Here is a 23,562-nt window from a genome sequence, read left to right on the forward strand (position 1 = left end):
TTCAAAAGAGAACAAAATTCATTTGCAAAATTGCTCACTCTTGCAACTGTCTGAGATATTTAGTGATGCCTGAGTTATGGATTAAGACTTGTTATGTATAAATTTTTCAGCTTAACTCTTCTGCTTATTTGCTGCTTTACCAACGCTTCTTTTCAAGATTTGGCTTTCGTGTTTAATAAACAGGAAACCTAGTTGTTATTCTTCAACCAGGTAGCCATGCACATCCTCTCAGAGGTACAGGGTAATAAAGTATGTTTTTCCTTACACTTACAGTTTTATAATCTTTTTTTTTTTTTTTTTTTTTTTTTTTTTGTCTCTTGCTGGTATAGATCTCTTTCTTGTTAATAGATCCCTTTTTAATTGTGGTGGCCTAGAATTTCATTCTGTGGGCTTTGCCATAATTTTCCCAACCATACTCCTATTAGATTTTTGATTGATTCCAATTTTTACTATTGTTGGTAGTGTGCTATAAATGCTGTGTGTGTGTGTGTGTGTGTGTGTGTGTGTATAATTTCACATACATACAATTACTGGGATAAATGTGTAGATGTGAAATTTCCAGGTCAAAGAGACACATGATTTATATTCTTAAATGCTTTGAGAAATTGTCCCCCAGAAAAGTTTTATCAACTTGTACTCTAGTTACATGGAGAAAACAACAGCCTGCTTTTTTTCCATCAATACAGTGTTCTCACTGACACTGTGGATTCGAAATTTTCTTTTTTAAAAAACATTTTCTTTCATCTTGCTTGCCCAGTTTGCCCTTTCCTTTTGCATTGCTAACTTTTTTTTTAATACTCCAATTTCTTTTTTTTTCCAATTTTTAATGTTTAATTTTGAGAGAAAGATAGAGTGTGAGCAGGGGAGGGGTAGAGAGACAGAGACAGAATTTGAAGCAGGCTCCAGGCTCTGAGCGGTCAGCAAGAGCCCAACGTGGGGCTTGAACAAAACAAGCAGGAAAATCATGAACTGAGTTGAAATTGGACGCTTAACCACCTGAGCCATCCAGGCACCAATCTGATTTCTTTTTTTAAGTCTGCTTGAATTTATAGAAAAAGGCCTGGTTTGTGGTAAGTGGAATTCCCTCAGCAATTGTTTGGTCATTATTCACTTCTACTATTTGGTCTTGGTCAGTGATTCCTCCTCCTTCCCCTCTCGCCTGCACTGCTCTGCCCTAAATGGTGGGGATGAGTCTGGAAACCAGCATGGGAATAGCTTACCAGCTGTCTCAAAGGCAATCTTAGGTTTCTCATCATGCTCATGCAATTCTGCAGGTGGGGCCAATGCTGAGATAAACAGGAATCCCTTTATTAGGGCCCGAAGCTGGCAAATGGAGGCTTTAGGAGCCTGCACTTCCTGCTTTCACCTGCATGTTTAAGAGAATGGTTTTGGAAACAGGCTGAAGTTCAAATTTTGGCTCTGCCATTTACTTACCAAATTAGCATGGGCAAATTATTTTAATCCCTCTTAACCTCAGTTTCCTCATCTATGGGAAAACGGCTACAGCACCTACCTCTCAGCATTGTTGAAAATGAAAAAAAATGAGATAGCACTTATAAAACACCAAGCCTGATACTTAAGATATAGCATAGGTGGTCAGTAAAAGGTGGTTACTAATAATACCAGTAAACAATGACTAATAGTAAGTAGAATCACTAACGTTTGCAGGTAAGACTTCATAAAATTTTTGTGAACTTTTTGAGAGGAGGATACTGGCCTTGTTTTTTGCTTGTCCAGGCAGCCCAAGATGCCCAACTTCGAGGATTGGGTGTCGGATGAGGAGAAGGTATGCATAGCTGCTAAATTCATCACTCATGCACCCCCAGGGGAATTTAATGAGGTGTTCAACAATGTCTGGCTACTACTTAATTGATGATCTCCTCAGGGAAGGGGTAGCACATGCGTTTGCCTAGAATAACATGCGTCAGTTCACACCTGTGAAGATAGAAGGTAGAAGATTGGGTCTTCATTACAGAACAGTCACCTGGGTAATAGATTTTTAGACCCAAGAAACAAAATTTTAAGTCTGATCATTTATGGAAAGAAGCAAGTGACCCCCAGCCAGAGGATGTAGATGGAAGTCTGAAGTCTTGGACAGAACCATGTGACAGTGCTTTAAGGGCCAACGTGAAAGATCTTTATTCCAGTGGCTTCTGTATGATTTATGCTAAAACTATAGACAGGCAACAGACCATTATTGTATGCATTGAAGCCATCAGTTTCAGCCTAAAAACTTCTGGAATGGTAGAGATCAGAGTGGAAGTTCACCATCACACCACCTACAGCCCAGGTGGTTGGAGTACTTAAGATTCAGGTTCACGGGGTGCCTGGGTGGTTCATTCAGTTAAGCATCCAACTCTTGATTTTGGCCCCAGTCCTGATCTCACAGTTTGTGGGTTCGAGCCCTGCATCAGGCTCTGTGCTGATGGTAGGGAGCATGCTTGGGATTCTCTCCGTCTTTCTCTGTCCCTCCCCCTGCTTTCTCTCTCTCTCTCTCTCTCTCTCTCTCTCAAAATAAACTTTAAAAAGTTTAAAAAATTTAAAAAAATCATTTTCACTATTATTAAGATGACAATGTTCAGTTGGTTAGTCATAAAGATATATAGGATTCAGTAATTGTTTCAAATGAAGTCCAGATTGCCAAGTCATTGAGCATGCGGAAAGTAATTATCATACCGCAATTAGTGAAAACTATCAAACAGTGTCAGGCACCACGTTCAAGGCCTTGTGCCAGCAGCTTCCAGTTACCCACCCAGAAATCTACTGGAACAAGATACTCAGCTACAAGAGTGGCAAAGAAATGAGGAATGCTTAAAGGCCGAATGTAGGATTTTTCAGTATGTGGAGAGAAAGGATTCAACATGTGATCATATGATGAATAAGTGATTTCTAAACAAGAGTGGTGTTTTGGGGTGCCCGGCTGGCTCAGTCAGTAGAGCCTACAACTCTCGATCTTGCAGTTGTGAGTTGGAGCCCTGTGTTGAATATAGAGATTACTTAAGAATAAAAATAAAAAATTTTAAAGTGGTATTTTGCTAGGGCTTTCAAAGTTAGCAGGTTTCTAACCTTATAGAGTACTGTTGAACCTATAGCATCGTCTTGATCCTTTTGTCTTCTCTGCCTTTTAATTTGTTTTCACTATATGTACTTGTAAAAAAAAATTTTTTTTTAATTCTGCCACATTTAATGATAGAGAAGGAGATCTATCCTGGAGTCATTTTACCGTTTAGAAAATTTTCCTAGCCAGGAAGCCCTGTTACTGATAAAGAAAGGTAATATGGTCGGTACTTTTCTACCCCTATCCTTCAAAGCACTTCCGGTACTTCAGTGGTTTTTACTGAGCCACCAGCAGCCAAAGAGGCTATGTTACAAACTAGCTGAATGGAAGACATGTTTATCCTTCTCCCTCTGACTGCTTTGATCATCATTTACTGCATCTCATAAATGTAGTGTTCAAAAGTTTGGATTGGGCTTTTCAGATCCTTTTCTGGGGGCAAAGGAAGGTTTCTGGAAATACCATTATAATCAGCTTCCCTGGGGAAGTTGTTTTTAAGTGCAAAGAGTTGAACCACATTCCCTGCACATTAATGTATTGGCACATGAATGTGTTTTTCTCCTCTCTCATTATCTCCTTCCCCTCTACCACCATTATACAGTTCTAGATACCTGCATTTTTTTATTTTTAAAAATTTATTCATTTTTTGAGACCCAGAGACAGAGCATGAGTGGGGAAGGGGCAGAGAGACAGGGAGACACAGGATCTGAAGCAGGCTCCAGGTTCTGAGCTGTCAGCACAGAACCCGATGCAGGGCTCGAACTTACGGACTGCAAGATCATGACCTGAGCCAAAGTCGGATGCTTAACCCACTGAGCCACCCAGGCACCCTAACATCTGTGTGTTTAGATGAGTTTTACCCACTTACTGTTTTTTGTTCAAGAACTGCTGACATAATAGGGATGTAGTAGGGTATAAAACTTGAAAAATGCAGATGTTGAAGGAATAATAGTTATCTTGTGTTTTAATACTTTGTGGCAGGATTATACTATAAGCAGATGAATCAGACAACTATGTAAATCACAAACAAAAACTAAAAATTAACCAAAGTGAAAAAGGATAACGTTCCAGGCAATATCCTTCTCTTGTAACCTGTTATTTAAGGGAATGCTACTGATTTGTTCTAAATAGGATGTATAATTTGTTGCAGATTTCTCTTTCTCATTCCTGTCTGCCAAGAACTCAAATGTAACTGTGATATAGCAACCCTTCCCTAGTATACTGGCTGGTATATGTGTGATATCAGAATGACATAGATACGATATGACAACTGATAATGATGGATTCATTTACATTGTTTACACTTCCATGACCAGGCCTTAAGGGAAGGTCAGTTCTTAAAATAAGTAGTGTCTTCCTACCTATCTCCAAATACATGTCAAAACAGAAGGGTGTTTGTGCTTCAGCTTTGTTTTTGCTCAGTAATACAGTCAAACAAGCTTGTTTCCAAGTTACCCGTTGAGCTGTGGAAGAATTTTTATTTCAAATAAAGTATATTTGTGGGGTGCCTGGGTGGCTTAGTAGGCTGAGCATCCAACTCTTGATTTTGGCTCAGCTCATGATCCCAGCGTTGTGGGATTGAGCCCTGAGTTGAATTCTAAGCTGGGTGTGGAGCCCGCTTAGGATTCATTCTTTTCTCTCTCTCCCTCCCTCTCTCTCCCTCCCTCCCCATCTATCTCCTTGCCCCACCCCCCAACCCCCATCCTTCCTCTGCTGCATGAGTGCACGCACGCACTCCCTCTCAAATAAAAATAAATATATTTGTATTATGTGTCTTTCATAGTATCCATTCATACTGCACTATCCTCTATATCAGGTAGTCCAATAGACATATATCTGTTATGTTCCTAAAAAATTTTAACATATTTTTGATTATGTTAGTTTTGTTAGAAGAATACTGGTGTTCATGTTAATTTCTTTGGTTCTTTCTCAGATGTGGAAAAGCTGACACCAGCCTTGGATTTACTTTGCTCAGCAATTAGAGAAAGTGATTCTGAAACCCAAAGCAAACACTTTTCAGAACAGTTGCTTAATCTTACACTGTCTTTTCTTAACAAACAAATAAAGGAGCTTTTTCTTCACAATGAAGGTAAGATAGCAGCAAAGAGGGGTGCAACTGCCCTATCCGTGTGTCAGGACAGAGATCCCAGTGGTCCTATTGCCCGAGAAAATATAAGCCAAGAGACTGCTATTTCCTAAAGCTGAGAAGAGTCAGTGTATATAATTGATTGAGTGAAATAGGTTCCAATACTGGCCACGTTGACAGAAGGGACTAATTATTGTGAAAAGGGTTATGTTAAAACACAGAGCTACTGGTAAATACGAATAAGCTCAGATTTTTTTGTTTGAAATTTGAAAACACCGAGTTTAATTTTTCGGCATTTTTCTAGAATTCTTTATAACAGCTTAGGGTTTATTTTCTCCAGTTCTTGCTCTCTCTATATGTATATGCACACGTACATTTTTATATACATGAAATTGGCAAATTGATGTTTTCCACAGAACTAGATGAACATCTACAGCAGGGAGTGAACATTTTGACCAGCTACATTAATGAACTTCGAACCTTCATGATAAAGTTTCCTTGGAAGATAATAGATACCGTAGATGAATATGATGTAAATGAAAATGTCCCCAAAGTAAGAGAAAGCGATATATGGAAGAAACTCAGTGTTGAGGTAAATATGAGTAATTACTACTTCTTTTATTTGCCAGATTTAGAGGATCTGAGAAAACAATTTGAAAACCGGAATTTAGAATCTGTACATTTGTGATTCAGAATCTTTAGCAAGGTTTTATACATTTGGAGTTTAGGTTTTATAGATTTGGAGATCTCTGGGCATGACTTCAAATTTATGTCTACAAGCTTGTGTATTTAATTGAGAACACAGAGAGGTTCCCTCTGAATTCTTAATGCCAGATCTGCCCACTTAGATCCAGGGACAAGCACCCAACCCCAAAACTATGTGAAGTGGCACACTCTTCACGATATTTCTTCAATGGCTAGGGCCTGGCACTTTGGACTTAAGCATTCTGCCTGACCTTTGGGTAAATCACATTGCTGCTGGTAGTTTGATCTTAGGAAACTTTTATTTTATGGCATTATTTCTTGGACATATACTCAGTTTGAGTCCTATCTCAGATTCCAGTTAAGATATCTTGCCAGTTAAATTTTCTAGCTCACCTGCTTGACTTTTTTTTTTTTTTTTTTTAACAGTTATTTATTTTTGAGACAGAGACAGAGCATGAACGGGGGAGGGTCAGAGAGAGAGGGAGACACAGAATCCAAAACAGGCTCCAGTTGTCAGCACAGAGACCTATGCGGGGCTCGAACTCACAGACCGTGAGATCATGACCTGAGCCGAAGTCGGCCGCTTAACCGACTGAGCCACCCAGGCGCCCCTTGACTTTCTTTTTATAGAAGTTAGTACAACCAGACTGTGCTGCTGCCCTCTTTATGACTGGGGACTGGAAGAATCCCTCCACCCACCTGTCGAGTATTGGCTTTGGAAAGACAAAGACCAAAATAGCTTAACCCAGATGATCAAACTCAGTAGGGAGTGAAAGTGATAAGTTTGACATACTGTCAGGTTCGCAGGACTGCTGTTCTTGGGGTGGAGGAACAGGGAAATAGCTGGTGTGACTGCTTTTTCTGTATCTCTTATTCTCTATCCGAAAGTTAATTGATTTTCCCTCTACTGTTTTTGGCTTCTCTTTTACAGTCTCCTTTGCAGGTTTCACTTCCTATTTTTCACCCTTTAATATACTCCAAGGTACCATCCATGGTCCTCTGGTCTTTTTGCTCAAAATAATTGATTTTTAACTTTTTGAAAGGTTATAGCCTATTTTGATGAAAGCTGTGGACTCTGTCTCCAAAAATATACATGTGATTGTGTGCATGTACACATGCATACAATTTTGCATAAGTCTTCATGGGATTTACCTACTCCTTGAAAGCCCGGGTTAAGAATGCCCCTATTTGGGCCACCTGGGTGACTCAGTTGGTAAAGTATCCAACTTCAACTCAGGTCATGATCTCCTGGTTTGTGAGTTTGAGCCTGGCATTGGGATTTGTACTAATGGTGTGGAACCTGCCTGGGATTCTTTCTCTCTCCCTCTCTCTTTGTCCCTTCCCAACTTGTGCACGTGCACTCTCTCAAAAAAAAAAAAAAAAAAAAAAAAAAAAAAAAGTCCCTCTTCTGTCTAGGGTATAGGTCTTCAGTGTAGGTCTTTATTCCTTCTTACTAGGATTTTTGCTGTAACCTTCTAATGCCTTACTGTCTTGAGCTTGAATCCCCTGTAGTCTATTCTCCACATTGCTACCTGAACATTCTTCCTAAAATATGTATCTGGTTATGTCACCCTTAGCTTTTAAGATCTTTCAGTGTTTCCACATAAATTTCAAGATACAATCTATCTCCTACATATAACACCCTTCATGATGGAACCTCTGCTTTTCTTTCAAATCTCATCTGTTACTATGTCCAGTTTTTTCTCCAGTTAAATTGAGTAATTTGGAGTTTCCTAAAGAGTGATACTGTTTCTTGCCTTTATACCTCGGTATATATTCCCTCTTTTTGGGACACTTGTCCTGTTTCCTCAATATATGTATGTAATGCTTACTTGCCTTTTAAATTTCACCTCATTAGTCCTCTCTACTAGGAAGACTTTTCTTTTGTTGTTACCTCTTTTATTTAGATGCTCCTCTTCTGGACCCTCCTCTCTAGCACCCTGGGATACCTGCATCATTGCCTTTATCATACAAGACTATACTCAATACTTTATTTGTATATTTTCCACTAGTCTAATAGCCTGTATTTTGGTCAACTTCATCTGTCCTGTGCAAAGCACCAAATCTAGTGGTTGATTTTCAGTAAAAGTCTATTAGGTGCTCAATAAATATATCAGTCCCATGTTGATAATCATAATAAGGAAATAAAAAGGAACTTAAAAGGCAAATATGTTTCCTCATTTTCTTAGGAAGTTATTGCCGATGCTATTTTGAGCAACAGAATACCAGAGGCACAGGCTTTCTTCAGGATTAACAGTCATTCTGCTCAAAGACTTGAGGAGCTGATTAGAATAGGCCTAAATTTGGTCTTTGACAATTTGAAAAAGAACAACATAAAGGAAGCCTCTGAACTTTTGAAGAACATGGTGAGTTGCATAAACTGTCTGATCTTAAAGTCTCTAATGGAAGAAACATTCTCTATATTGAATGCAATTTCTGATTGATATAAAAATTGATTTGTATTCATAGTTGTGTCAGAAACTAAGAAATTTATATAGCCTTTACTGGGAAATAGTCAGAAATGTTCTTTGGTACTGAGAACTTTTTTGAAGAAATTTTTTTATTGGGAGTTTCCATCATTTATTCTCTGTTATACTTGGCACTTTGACTAGAAGGAGACAGTGCTTTTCCTAGAAGGCTTCACACATGTCAAAGTGTGCACAGAACCTCGTTTGTTGGGAAACATTCTGGGTTGTTCGTGTGACCCCTTACGTCTCCATTTGAGCTAATGGCTTATACTTTTACTTCGTGCTCTGTGGTTTTACTTCATTTGAGAAGGGGAAGTCCCAGAGGTAGGCCTCCTGGACTAAGCTGAGACCTGGCCCTAATCTGCATGGTCGTGGCTTGTCCATGGTAACTTTCTAGAGGTACAGAGTGAAACCATGCAAGCATTGTGATTTGCATTGACTTTTGTTTTCAAGTGAATCATTATAGCAGATACCTGCAGTTTTGGTCATGGTAGCCTAGCATTACCTTAAATTGTTCTATCTGCTGCTTTTGTTCTGGCAAAATGGCTAAGGACTTTAGGGATAGGCAGTGTATACGTAAGGTAAATCTAGAGTATGAGTGTTCACAAGAGCAGAAAAGGTGTAGAATTCTAACAGGGTACATGTCTGTAATAGAGTATTTCTTTATCCAACATATATATATGTTTAAAATAGTCCTTTTACAAAATGTAAAGGTTTTTCAATTTTTCTGTTTATTACAGGGCTTTGATGTAAAAGACCAGTTGCTCAAGATCTGCTTCTATACAACTGATAAAGATATACGGGACTTTTTGGTAGGTAAAGGTGAGGCTATGTAGTTTACATCTTCTAGTAAACCTTGGTGAAAATTCAAAATGAATTATTTTAATATTCGACTAATGTCTAGTAAGTAAAAGTATTAGAATTCCTTTTATTTTTAATGATCATTTTGCATTTGTGGTAAAAGAAAATTTGTGTGAATATATATACACTTCAAAAATTCAAAATACAGTTCTTAAATGGCATTTAATCTTATGACATTTGTTTTGCAATTGTGATTGATTTTTGTGAGGTCATTGCTTAATTACTTTTTATTCAAGGTTGAAATTTTAAAAGAAAAAAATTATTTTTCTGAAAATGAAAAGAGAACTATAGACTTCGTGCATCAAGTTGAGAAGTTTTATTCAGGACATTTTCAAGAAAATGTGCAGATCCAGTCCTTTGCCAGGTAGTCTTATTAGCCTGCTTTCGATAATATGGAAAAAATATTGTGGACATTGTTTATAATTGTTAGTGAGCACAGGTTTTTTATGTGGAATTGAGCTTACATTCTCTATGAAGATAAAACTTGTATCATCCAGAAGGGATTCAGGGAATTTCCTCTCATTTCAATATTTGTATAATTACATACATATTTTTAAGATAATAAATACAAAAATTATAGTATTGAATTATGTGTTTCCTAAAAGAGTTGAAGTTCATGAGCAGATTTTCCCTCCAAAATTAAAAAAATTTATACTACTGTTTCAGGTATAGGATGAAGGAACAGGATTTTTTCAAGCACAAATCTGTTTTGGACTCACTCCTGAAACATGATCCTAAAGATAAATTTAACAAACAGGACCACAGAGTTGTGTTAAATTGGGCTCAGTGGTGGAATCAACTAACACAAGAATCCATCCTTCTCCCCAGGATAAGTCCAGAAGGCAAGTGTGAAAGAACCTAAAATTTAAACATATTGTATGAGAATTAAATTAGGCATTTGAATATTTTGGTGAGTCTCCATTTTGGAATTCCTTTTGGAGGAAGAATACTCAGTTACTTTAAAATGCAAGTCATTGCATGAAGACCTCTTATCTCAAGGTTTTTATTTTAATTTTTAGAGAGTGTGTGCATGAGCTGGGGAGGGGCAGAGGGGAGAGAGGGGGAGAGAGAGAGAGAATGAGAATGAGAATCTTAGGCAGGCTCCATGCTCAGCAAGGAGCCCAACATGGGGCTCAATCCCATGACTCTGGGATATCTCAAGGTTTTTGTAAGAGATTTATAATGTGACAGTGAAAGAGAAAAGCCATATGGTCTAGTGAATTGAAATTTCAAGGCTAAGAATTCTCTAGCCAGCCTCAAAGTGACATCTGTGTTTTTCCAATAGTCTTTGAGTTTCTTCTTGTGTAAACTAAGGATCTGTATCACATGAGGGCTCTGGGGAACAAGTAATAGTAGTTATGTATAGAATGTTAAATTCATGTTAACTATTACAGCCAAAGTTATTTTGTTTGTTTATTTAATTTGAGAGAGAGAGAGAGAGAGAGAGCGAGCGAGCATGAGCCAGGGAGAGGCAGAGAGAGAGGGAAAGGAAGAATCCCAAGCAGACTCTGTGCTGTTAGTGCAGAGCCCAACGTAGGACTTGATCCCATGAACCATGAGATCATGCCCTGAACCAAAATCAGAAGTCAGGCACTTAACTGACTGAGCCACCCATGTGCCCCCAAAGTTTTTATTTATATTAAGAAAAGAAAAGGGAAGAAGAATCTATTAAGTTAATTATTGTTGAGTTTTGTGTCAATAATCATAATCCATTGCTGTTTTAAAATGTATTTTATTCTTAATGCAGAGTACAAATCATATTCTCCCGAAGCCCTCTGGAGATACCTCACAGCTCGCCATGATTGGTCAAGCATTATCTTGTGGATTGGAGAATTTCAGACCCAGAACAGTTGTGCTTCACTTCAGCAGAACAGATGGCCCCTTCTGACTGTTGATGTTATTGATCAGAATACTTGCTGCAACAACTACATGAGGAATGAAATTTTAGATAAGCTGGCCAGGTATTGTAACTGGAGATGAATACAAGGAAGGGCAATAAAAAACTAATGGTGTAAATTTTGCTCTGAAATGCCATAAATCCAATGCAATGTTGTTTCATAGTATTTTAAAATTATAGTGTTACCATATATTGAGGTTTTAAAATCACATGCATTTTGGAGTGCCTGGGTGGCTCAGTTGAGTGTCTAACTCTTGATTTTGGCTCAGGTCATGATCTATCTAATGGTTTGTGAGATATTGAGCTCCATGTCAGGCTTCACGCTGTCAGTGCAGAGCCTGTTTGGAATTCTCTCTCTCTCCCTCTCTTTCTCTGCCTCTCCCCTGCTCATGCTCGCTCTCTCTCTCTCTCTCTCTCTCTCTCTCAAAATAAATAATTTAAAAAAAAATATTTAAAATCACATGCATTTAACACCATGTGTTAGTGAATAGGTTCTCACACTGTAGCTGACATGGTCAGCTGTCATTGGAGCTACAAGGACCAAGTGGCAAGAGCTGAGAAGAGGATGCCTTAATGTCATGTAATGTCTCCTACTCTTCTCATTACTGTCACTGCACCTGTGTGCTGCCTGTGGATTTTAACTAAAGAGGACTGTTCAGTTAAGAAATTAGTGAGGGGGAGGGGTGCATCCGATTTTGGCTCACGTCATGATCTCACAGTTGGTGAATTCCAGCCCTGCATCGGGCTCTGTGTGGACAGCTCAGAGCCTGAAGCCTGCTTTGGGTTCTGTGTCTCCCTCTTTCTCTGCCTCTACCTCGTTTGCGTTCTGTCTCTCTCTCTCTCTCAAAAATAAACATTAAGAAAATAATTTTAAAAAATTTAAAAAAAATCAGTGAGGGGATGCCTGGGTGGCTTAGTTAAGTGTCCAACTCTTCATTTCAGTTGAGGTTATGATCTCGTGGTTCGTGAGTTCAAGCCCTGCATCAGTCTCTGTGCTGATGGTGCAGAGCCTGTTTGGGATTCTCTCTCTCTCTCTCTCTCTCTCTCTCTCTCTCTCTCTCTCTGCCCTGTACTCTCTCTGTCTCTCTCTCCCTCTCAAAATAAATAAACTTAAAAAAAGAAAAAAATTAGTGAAGGGTCAGTAGCTCTTGAAGTGATGTGAAGACTTTAAATTTTTAATTAATTGCTAAAAACAATTCTGTTAGATTGAACCATGTGAACTTGCCGTTTGTGTGGGTCAAAAATGGTTGAATATCAGCAATTTCACAGGCTAAACCTATCTTCCTAAGGCTATAAAAATAATATGATGAGACAATAACATATATATTAATTTTTAAGTTTCTGAAGCATATTCCTCATGTATTTATTTTATTTTATATTTATGCTTATTAGGGAAGCGTAGCTGTATTGTCCTAATCAATTTGAAGATGTGGAGAGTGAAATCTAGAGAAGTTAGGAGCTTTGCCCAAGCCAGTTACTTACAGGCTTCAATTCTTTTACCTCTGACTTTCTATTTGCTGTTCCTTCTATTGCACTAAATCCTTTCCTTATTTACTAAAAGTAAAATTGCATATAACTAGCATGGTTGTCAAATATTTGGCTTAATATTTATTTATTTAAAAAGCTAGTATGTGTGTGATTCAACAGGAATATGACATTAGTGAATTAGGTCTACAGTAAGAGATTAAAAGGAAAAACTCAGGGGCGCCTGGGTGGCTCAGTCGGTTGAGTGGCCGACTTTGGCTCAGGTCGTGATCTCGCGGTCCGTGAGTTCGAGCCCCGCGTCGGTCTCTGTGCTGACAGCTCGGAGCCTGGAGCCTGTTTCAGATTCTGTGTCTCTCTCTCTCTCTGACCCTCCCCCATTCATGCTCTGTCCCTCTCTGTCTCAAAAATAAATAAACATTAAAAAAAAAATAAAAGGAAAAACTCATACCACCCTGTTAGATAGATACAGAAGAGCATTTGATAAAATTCAGCATCTATTTATCATAAAAGCTACATATTAGCAAACTAAGAATGGATGCAAATTTCCTTAATGTGAAAGGGGTATCTGAAGAAATCTTGTAGCTAACGTTATGCTTGATGGTGAAACACCACAAACGTTCTATTTAGATTTGGAGCATGACAAGCCTGTTGTCGATTCTTCCCAAGTTGATCTTTAGATATAATGCAATCTCAATAAAAATCCCAGCAGGTTTTCGTGTGGATTTTAACAAGCTGATTATAAATATTTATATGAAAATGCAGAGGGTCAAGAATAGCCCTGAAAAAGAATTTGTCCTCCCAGATATAAAAGTTTATTCTAAAGCTCTAGCAACCAAGACAGAGTATTGGTTCAAGGATAGAAAAATAGACCAGAGAACAGAATAATGAGCATAGAAACAAACTTCTACATACATGCTCACTTTATATATGACAGAGGTGGCACTGAATAGTGGGCAAAGAACATTTTTTTCAACAAATGGGAGCTGGGGTAACAAAATAGCTGTGGCCATGGGGGGGGGGGGGTTGGATTTAAACTGGACTTTTATTTTTAATTGGACTTTCTGCCTTCTCTCATGCATACAGTCAATTCCAAGTAGATTTCAAAACCCAAATGATAAATGTAAAACTATAAAACTTTTAGAAGATATGGAAGAATATTTTCATGACCTTGGGAGTAGGGTATGCTTTCTAAACGGCCTAAGGGGTCAAGGAGAATGGTTACTGAGACCTAGAGAGCTGCCTGGCAAGAGTTGTGTCCCTTAGTGGAGAGTGTCAGCCAACCTGCAGTCACCCAGCACAAAAAGAGTCAAGGTATCCTCATCTTCTCTTCTTTCTGACTCTTACCTTCTTATGGGGGTCTCCCATAGGCAAAACAAAATGGAAGTCTGAGGGTACTAGAGTCTTCTGTGCAGGTGAGCCTCCAGGGATAGGAGAAGAGTAGAGCTTGGATCTGGAGGGGAAGATAACAGCATACATAGGCATTTCACAAAAGAGGAAACACAAATGGCCAATAAACATACGAAAAGATGGTCTTCCTCATTTGTAGTCATGGAAATGTAAAATTATTTTACCAAAAATCTAGGAGTAGCTGCACTGACCATCAAAGGTAGAGAGTAGATAAATAAAATGTAGTTACAGTCCTACAGTGGAATACTATATAACAATGAAAACAAACAGGGTATTGTGCTAAGTGAAATTAGAGAAAGAAAAAAATCATATGACTTCACTCATATGAGGACTTTAAGACACAAAACAGATGAACATAAGGGAAGGGAAACAAAAATAATATAAAAACAGGGAGGGGGATAAAACAGAAGAGAGTCTTAAATATGGAGAATAAACAGAGGGTTACTGGAGGGGGTGTGGGAGGGGGGATGGGCTAAATGGGTAAGGGGCACTAAGGAATCCACTCCTGAAATCATTGTTGCAATATATGCTAACTAATTTGGATGTAAATTTTAAAAAATAAAATTAAAAAAAATAATAATGAAAACAAACTGTAGTCACAGGTATTAACATGGGTAAATCACACAATGTTGAATAAAAGAAATGAGACTAAGAACAATATATCCAGAAGGTACCATTTATGCATAAAGTTTAAAATAGGCAAATCCAAGAGTGCCCGGGTAGCTCAGTCAGTTAAGCGTCCAACTTCAGCTCAGGTCTCATGGTCTGTGAGTTCAAGCCCTGCATCGGGCTCTGTGCTGACAGCTGGGAGCCTGGAGCCTGCTTCAGATTCTGTGTCTCCCTCTCTCTCTGCCCCTTGCCTGCTTGCACTCTATCTCTCTCTCTCTCAAAAATAGATAAACTTCAAAAAAAAATTTTTTTAAAGTTGGGAATGGGCAGGGGGGCACCTGGATGGCTCAGTCAGTTGAGCATCCAACTTCAGCTCAGGTCATGATCTCATGGTTCATGAGTTTGAGCCCAGCATCAGGCTCTGGGTGGACAGCTCAGAGCCTAGAGCCTACTTCAGATTCTCTATCTCCCTCTTTCTCTGCCCTCCCCTACCTGCACTCTGTCTCTGTCTCTGTCTCTCTCAAAAATAAACATTACAAAAATTTTTTAAAAAATAATTATTACAAAGTTAGGATAGTGGTTACCTCTGGGGGTAGCAAAGGACATGCATGGGGGAAGAATACACAAAGGTATAATAGTCTATTATTTGGGTGATGGTTACATAGTGTTTCTGTACATGCCACATTATATATTTCCTATTGTCCTCTGTATAGTATATAAATTTAACAGTAAATTTGTAAAAAGTAATATTTAAATGCAAATTTCTATTCTTGTTTAGTTGTTGGTCTATTTAAATTATTCTGCTTTAGCTTCTAAATTTTGGAAATTCCCAGTGCTTAAAACATCTAATTTCAAGAGCTAACCACTGTTGCCACAGTGGATTGTGCAATTCTAGTTAAAATCATAAAAAAATGGAGATAGCTTAGATTACGTTTTTGAATTAATGAAGATAACTCTAGACTGTGATTTAAATACTAAGATGGTGCACCAGTCTTCATCAGAAACTAGCAAAATATATATGTGTCAGAACAGATTTATAGAGTGAGACTGTAGCAGGATTCTCAGACAGATAGTCCTGACGCTGAGGCTTTTCTTTCCAGGAAGTAACTTTATTCCTGCCAGCATTGCTCAGTTGGGTTCGTACCTGGAGAACTGAGCCCTGAACACCACGTGGTGTAGTTTTCTATATACTTTTTACTTCTTTGTCTCCTATATATGGTAACACACGAACATGTAGTCTGGTTAAGTGGTCTCCTGTTACAAGGTTGTGAGGGATGTTGTCACATACACATATAGCCAGGTTGCTTTGAGGTTTGTTTTTTCTTACATTAGGGAGGGGACCCTACCACAAGACTTGGCAGTCTTAATTTGTAAATCCTTATTTTTAAGTAGCTGAGACTTCCACAATGGAAGTGGTTTGGTCTGCCCTGAGTGTAGCAACTTGGTAACTTGCCACCTCTGAAACCTGCCCAACAGGAGTGGGATTTTTCTTCAGTCTGAACTAGAAGACTTTGAACTCTTCCTCCTAAGACTGAACCGAATTGGAGGTGTGATGCAAGATACTCTCCCCGTTCAAAACTACAGGTCCAAAGAAGGTTGGGATTTCCATTCTCACTTCATTCTCTATTGTTTGGAACACAGTCTGCAGTATCTTCTCTATGTCTATCTTGACCGTTACAAGTGAGTATTGAGAATTGATTTGTCCTTGAGCAGCACAAATCAGTTTCCTCTTTCCATACTACTTCTGAATGTGACTTTTAGGAAAATATTAAACACTCCCTTGAGGAATACTGATCTTTTTGAAATAGTGCCCCTTCACTCCAATACTTGGTACCTTAGTTCAGTGCTGCATTCAGCTAACTGCTTATCATGTGTTTTTTGGTGATGTTAATCCTGTAACATGTCTGTTAACCTATAAGATAACTACAAAGAATAAAATGAAAGAAATGCCTTAAAAGTTTAAAAGAGAGGAAGATTCTGAAAGTTAACTTGGAGTTACTTGATACCTTCATTACCAGGCAAATGAATGCTAAACAATTCTGTAAGATTAACAGAAGGTTATGAGTTCATAACCACTGCAAGGTATGTTAGGTATACTCTTAAATTGATATTTAGATAGATAGATATACATCAGTGTATACTGCCCAAGATCATTCTGGCTGCTCTGAATTGCTGTTGGGTCAGTGCTAACAAGACTATGTCTCTAATATAGGAGTACTTACAGTGTTCCTGGCACTAGACTAAGTACTTTACGTGCATTATCTCATTTAATTTTCACAAAAGGCTTATCGGGTGGTTATTCCAATCTCCATTACACAGATGAGGAAACTGAAGCATTGAGAGAGGCCAAGTGCCTTACTTACAGCACATGGCTCTCATAAATGGCACAGCCAGATTTAATTCTACTTAGATTTGATTCCAGAGTCCACCCTTAGGTGCTAATGAGAACCTTTTTATTTTATTTTGTGTATTAAAGACTAAGAATTCAAATAGATGGTGTTTTTCTGGTTCGTATCATTGAAGCTTATTTAGACACAGAAATGTTTTCCCCAAAGCTGCTGGTAAGAGAAGATTTAGAAGTCATATATTCAAAGGATCTATCCTGAGACTTAATTCCTCGGTCCTAGCTTCTCTGTAGTTGTGGAAGTTTTTAAAAGCCTCTGAAGTTTGAAAATGCTGACAAGTTTTTGTTGTTTAAAATAATAAAATATGACAGGACAAGGTATCTGTTAATCTTACAGAGTTGGTAAAATTTCATCATGGAAGTAAACACATTATAAATAAAATTATCTGTCTCTAAATTTTTCTCTATTTCTAGATCGTAAGTAATAAGTAAAACACAACACAAGATTGGAGTATATTATATTTACTTTTAATTCTGAAATTCCTTTTTTAAATGCTAGTTATCATCTGGAGCAAACATGATTGTAACCGTCTTATCCTGTGTGCTAACCAGAGTTTGTTCCTTTGTTTTATATACAGACTTAATCCTTCAAATTGTCCCTTTTTGGAAAAAAGTGAATTATATGAAGCTCACCCTTGGTTTGAATTTTTAGTTCAGTGTCGACAAGTTTCCGGTAATTTAACAGGTATGGGTGTACTGTATTAAATACAAAAATGTCGGGGTGCCTGGGTGGGTCAGTCGGTCGAGCATCCAACTTTGGTTCAGGTCATGATCTCATGGTTCATGAGTTCAAGCCCCTCTTTGGGCTCTGTGCTGACAGCTCAGAGCCTGGACCCCGCTTTGGATTCCATGTCCCCTTCTCTCTTTGCCCTTTCCTTGCTCATGCTCTGTCTCTTAACAAAAAAAAAACAAAAAAAAAAACCCAAAAACAAAAAAAGTCTGGCTAAATGATCTGTTAAATGGCACGTAATTTGTGTTCTCTAAATAAATCATTTGTCTATAGACAAACATCTGACTATAACCTAGGTTCAAGCTTTGTTTAGAAAGCAGAAGACCAAAAATGTTGCCCTCTTGCCAGCCAAGAAAAGCCAGACAGCATGTGTGCCAGTGTTCCCTTCCCCCTCAGTCTCAGGCTTGTTCTTTCTGGATATGTCTCATCTTACCAGTTTATCACAGGGTGAATTCCTGCTCTCTGGTAATGACACCCTTTTTCTATGAAGAAGTGGTCTGTCTTCCAGGTGTCTGCCCTGAATTTTTTAGTAAGTAACTCCAGATGGAATTTAAAAAAAAACAAACCACAGTATGTCTGGATTGTTCTGTCTTATGTAGTAGAGCTGCTGAAGGAGAGCTTTGCTCTGGTTATAATCAGAAAAGCCCTGTAACCCCTGCCCCCCTTGAGGGTTTAGCTGGTATTATTCCAGAGACTCCACTTGGGAAAGGGGACAGGCAAAGCCACTAACACAGGCAAGGAATGTCAACAGCCAATCTTTCACTTTTATGTAATTCTGGGGTTTTTTCCAATATAAAGAATTTTTTCATAATGTGGGTTGGGGTTTTTGTTTTGTTCTGTTTGTTTTTGATGTTGATAATATGTTTATTGTAAAGAAAAATTGGACGCCACAGACAACTATCAAAAGGTAAAACTCTGCAGGTAGATAGCCTAGGTAGATAATCATCCACAGGCAACTCTTGATCTGTCTTCATGTATTTTGTTCTGGTTATTTTCTCTATCCTTTTTTTTAGCCTGCATTCATCCAACAAATGTTTATTAAGCTCCCACATCGTGACAGTCTATCTGTGAGAGTCAGTATTTCAGGCATTGATTTGTATGAGCTCTTTGCTGAAGACATTAATTTTAGGTTATCATTTGTTGTTAATTTGTTGTTAAAATTCCATGCCCCCCCCCCCCCCCCCCCCCGTTCATTACTGCCTTTTAGTTTTGTTTATCTCAGTTGTTTGAACAGTTGTTTGTCTCAGTTGTTTAAATAGAAGTTTATTTTTATTTGGACAAATCTCCCATTTTCCTTTTTGATGTTTTCTTATTGCTTTTAAACTTAGAAAGTCCTTCATACTGTGGATAGTGAAAATTTTCTTCTCAGAATTATGTAACTCTTTCTCTTAAGGAAAAAAACCTACTCTTTTGTTTTCCAGATCCCAAATTGATCTTCCAGGCTAGCCTTGCAAATGCTCAGATACTGATTCCCAGCAACCAGGCCAGTGTAAGCAGTATGCTGTTGGAAGGACATACTCTCCTGGCCCTTGCTACTACAATGTATGCCCCTGGGGGTGTCAGCCAGGTACGGATAGCACTTTTACCTGTTATTGCAAAATAGGACTGATTTTAAATTTAGCAGAAGTATCTATGGATTTTCTAGACCTCCTGTGATATTCAAGTATAACTGCTTATAAGTATCTCATTATATTAAAGAGCATAAAACAAAGGATGAAGTTTTATATTTTATATTATATCCTCTTAAGTTGAAAGGGAACTAATATGTGGTGTAGATTTTTTTTTTTCTTTCTTTCTTTCTCTCTCTCTCTCTCTCTCTCTCTCTCTCTCTCTGGATTTCAGAAGCCTTATATTAGTCAGGGTTCTCCAGAGAAACAGAATCAATTGTGTGTGTGTGTATATCTGGTATTTATTTATTTTTTTAAGTTTATTTTTTTGAGAGAGAGAGAGCACAGGCAAGGGAGGAGCAGAGAGAAGGAGAGACAGAAGCAGGCTCCGCACCACCAGTGCAGAGCCCTAGGAGGGGCTCCAACTCATGAACTGTGAGATCATGACCTGAGCCGAGATCAAGAGTCAGACTCTAAACTGACTGAGCCACCTAGGTGCCCCTACCTTTGTTTTTTAAACTCCAGGTTTGTTTTAAGGATAGCACGTCAGTTTCTGATTGCTCCTGGGAGTAACTGTATTTTAGATGTGTGGCTTAGGAATTACTGTCTACTATTTGTACTCTTAGTCAAAAAGGAAATCATAATTTTTGGCTATCCATATAAACTCTTAAGGGACCCAGTGGAAATTTGCCCATCTCTGCTTCTTTGAAAGTATAGTATGCCTGGTTAGAGGGAACTGAATTAAGGATGCTGTTTAACATCTAATCCTTAAAAGCTTCTTACTGATGCTAATTTAATATAATACTACATCCTCCAGATTATTGCAATGTATTTTAATTCATATGGTTATCTATTCCTCTGTTTATAATCACCTGTCAAAAAACAGTCATAGAATAACTTGAGCACTGAGGGAGAAAAACCTAGGTAGAAGTCATCTAGTCAAGTGGTTTTCTTTTTCCTTTAAAAATATTTACTATTTACTATTTAAATATTTTAAGGGGTGCCAGGGTGGCTCAGCTGGTTGAGCATCTGACTCTTGATTTCACTTCAGGTCATGATCCCAGGGTCATAGGATTGAGCCTCATGTCAGGCTCCGTGCTGAGTGTGGAACCTGCTTAAGATGGTCTCTCTCTCTCTCCCTTTTCCTCTGCTCCTCTCCCCTGCTCACACATGTGCTCTCTAAATAAATTAAATAAATAAAATTTTAAAAAATAAAAAATACTCTAAACATTTTAGTAGCAGAGCCTTTTTTCAAACAGTTTTTTCACATATAGTTTGAAAACCACTGATCTAGTTGAACTTCCTAATCTTATAGATGAGGAAACTGAGGCCTGATGTTGAATATCTGGCCCAGGGTCACCAGCTAGTTTTTCCTAGAACCAGAATGAGAACTCTTGGCTTCTAACTCCTTGACCATTGGTTTTTTCACTTCCATGTATTTTTTCAAGCTAACCTTGTTTCATTCTTGTGAAAAAAAAAACAAAAACCTGAAATTTGGGAAAGAGAAAACCCTTACTCTGTACCATGTGATCTTTTTATTTAGGTTGTTCAGAATGATGAAAATGAGACCTGTTTGAAGAAAGTAGATCCCCAGTTACTGAAGATGGCATTAACTCCTTATCCCAAGCTAAAAACTGCTCTATTCCCACAGTATACTGCCTCTAACGTCCTGCCACCTGATATTACACTTTACCACCTTATGCAGGTACAGTATTTAGGTGGATAGTATTGAGGGGTATCAGTCAAGATTCAGCCAGGAAAACAGAAACCTACTCTGGGTCTCTCAATGTTTATTACTTCTTTTTGAGAGAAACAGAGTGCAAGCAGGGGAGGGGCAGAGAGACAGGGAGACACAGAATAAAGCAGGCTCCAGGCTCTGAGCTGTCAGCACAGATCCCATGTGGGGCCCAAACGCCTCAACTGCAAAATCGTGACCTGAGCCGAAGTCAGACACTTAACCGACTGAGCCACCCAGCTGCTCCTACCCTGGGTCTTTCAAATAGGAAATTACACAGTAACAGCAGAAAGGAGAATCCAAACATGCCCTGGTGAGACAACCCAAAAACTGACGAAGAAGGAAGCCGTCAACACTCCTAAGGCTGCAAGAACAGTGCAAGAAAGTGGTGTTATCAGAACCCAGAAGCTGGAGCTGTCTCTGGGAGCTAATCTGACAACCTGGCTGTCTAATGAGAGCCGGAAACAGAAGGTGGAGCTGGAACTTTGGAGGAGATACCCCAGAAAACAAAGAAGGAAAAAAAAAACCTGGTTTCTCCCCTCTTCCCACCTTTAGTATCCATGTTGTTCTCTGGGCTAACCCTACTGGTAGCCAAAGGGCAAATGAGCTTGGGCAATGCAGTTCTCTGTAGGGGAAAGGTGGAAATGGATCTGAAAGCAGGTAGTTGGCCAGCATACTTGTCTGCTGCTTTCATCGAAAGCCACTTCATTCTACACAGATAACTTGTGTCTCTCTCTTCTCAGTGAATCGAGTTATTTATTTAAATCAGTGCTTCTTAACCATTCTCAGGACAAAACCTCTTTAAGAATGTGAGTTCTCTATCCAGAAAAACTGCACATATATGTATAAGTTTGCATATATTTTCAAGGAATTCATATACCCTGAAACCTGTTCAGGGATCTTCTGTTACGAACACATTCTTTTGTTCATTTCTCATTTCAGAGGGCTTTTGCTTTTTTTCTTTAGGTGCGCATATTTCCCATTAGGGTCTTTAATTCAACATAAACCTATAATCTATAAAGGTACAAAATTTCTCCAGTGTTAACAGTCCTTAATTTATAGAGTAGTCCTGCTCAGAATGCTCACTCCCCACGTGGGTGCCACTCCATGAACTGCTTGTTGCTGGGATGTGATGAGATTAGGATCTTGAACTATTATATAAATCTATGTTACTAAGTACACGGTTCAGTTCAGCAGGCTTTTGTTGTGTTTTTTTGTTTTGTTGTTTGATCTGTGTAGCAAGACACTCTTGAAGCAGGAAGCATTTAGCTGGATTTAAAGTTATTGCAAGTTTCTTATCTTATTGCAGACCAGTAGCACTGGTATAAACTTTAAGTGGATTATACCAAAGCAGTTGCACTGCCTAAAGTGGATTCAGCCAGCCTAGAACATAAGTGGTTCAGGTTGTTCTTTGTTCTGTTCTCAAGTTGACTGATGCAATTTTTTAGTCGTATTACTTTATGAAAAGTAGCCCTTCCTTAACACACCACAAATTCTTATTTAATTTTAAATCAAAGCTGCTTTTTCCTTAGCCACTCACATCTTGACTTAAAAGTTTTATTTCTCCTTTATCTTTTCTACCATCTGTTGATCATCTTTGCTAAATCTTTGGCTTAGACAAATTTCAAACAGCTATGGCTCCCAGCTTTCAAACCTTTTCTGACTGGCTTAACAACTTCCTGCCCTCTTTTTCCTTTGATGGCAGTGGTGGTTCGTTCACCACATTCCTCTAACCTTTGATCTACTTTTCCTCTTTCCTTTCTAGTCCTTTTAGCAAACAAAACATTGTCTTGTTTACATGGTAACATTTTTTAGCCTCTTCTCTTGCTTTTGGATTCCAAAAGTATTTCAAAAATCCATTTACATTATGATTGATGTTGTTTGAACCGAAAGAGAGTACACTTTGCAGATGTAGTTTGAAGTGAGGGGAGTCTGTAAAAGGAACACAGCCAGTTCTTTTTTTATTAACGTAGGAAAGTGTCTCATGCATTCTTTTTTTTTTTTTTTTTTTTGTAAGTTGGGCTCAGAGAATTTATGTTCAGAAAGATAAGGTTGAAGAAGGGAAGCAGACTGCCTGTGAAGTCTTTTCATACAGTTTTGTTCACTTATTTTAGAGTCAATTAACTTTTAATTCTGATTTCTCCCCTTTTTCAGTCATTATTGCCCTTTGATCCTAGCAGATTGTTTGGCTGGCAATCTGCCAACACACTGGCTATAGGAGGTAAGTCATTACGGGTATTTAGGGCTTTAGAAGTTAAGTATCTCAGCAGTGTTGACAGTAGAACTTAATTTATGTAAGGCCAATCCAGTTTTTTTCTCTGCTTTTTTTTGTTTTGTTTTTTGAGAGAGAGCATATGTGCACGAGTGAGTGGGTGATCAAGGGAGGGACAATGGAGAGGAAGAGAGAGACTCTTAAGTAGGCACCATGCCCAGTGTGGAGCCCAGTGGAGAGCTCGATCTCATGACCCATCATGAGATCATGACCTGAGGTGAAATGAAGAGTTGGTTGCTTA

General features: G+C 38.5%; 1 protein-coding gene and 1 pseudogene across 1 annotated transcript in view; both read left to right on the forward strand.

Moving 5' to 3' along the window:
• Positions 1-23,562, forward strand: part of SPG11 (SPG11 vesicle trafficking associated, spatacsin) — an 86,726-nt gene that overhangs the window by 26,984 nt on the left and 36,180 nt on the right. The window contains exons 9-20 of the mRNA XM_042942163.1: positions 4,989-5,144; positions 5,558-5,733; positions 8,036-8,212; positions 9,055-9,126; positions 9,412-9,539; positions 9,842-10,017; positions 10,923-11,136; positions 16,050-16,253; positions 17,556-17,662; positions 19,129-19,274; positions 20,858-21,019; positions 23,204-23,270. Of these exons, the coding sequence (XP_042798097.1) occupies positions 4,989-5,144; positions 5,558-5,733; positions 8,036-8,212; positions 9,055-9,126; positions 9,412-9,539; positions 9,842-10,017; positions 10,923-11,136; positions 16,050-16,253; positions 17,556-17,662; positions 19,129-19,274; positions 20,858-21,019; positions 23,204-23,270 (1,785 nt within the window). The remainder of the gene's footprint in view (positions 1-4,988; positions 5,145-5,557; positions 5,734-8,035; positions 8,213-9,054; positions 9,127-9,411; positions 9,540-9,841; positions 10,018-10,922; positions 11,137-16,049; positions 16,254-17,555; positions 17,663-19,128; positions 19,275-20,857; positions 21,020-23,203; positions 23,271-23,562) is intronic.
• LOC122222099 lies at positions 891-2,965 on the forward strand (annotated as a pseudogene).

Source organism: Panthera leo, chromosome B3, assembly GCF_018350215.1.
Source record: "Panthera leo isolate Ple1 chromosome B3, P.leo_Ple1_pat1.1, whole genome shotgun sequence".
Classification (NCBI taxonomy): domain Eukaryota; kingdom Metazoa; phylum Chordata; class Mammalia; order Carnivora; family Felidae; genus Panthera; species Panthera leo.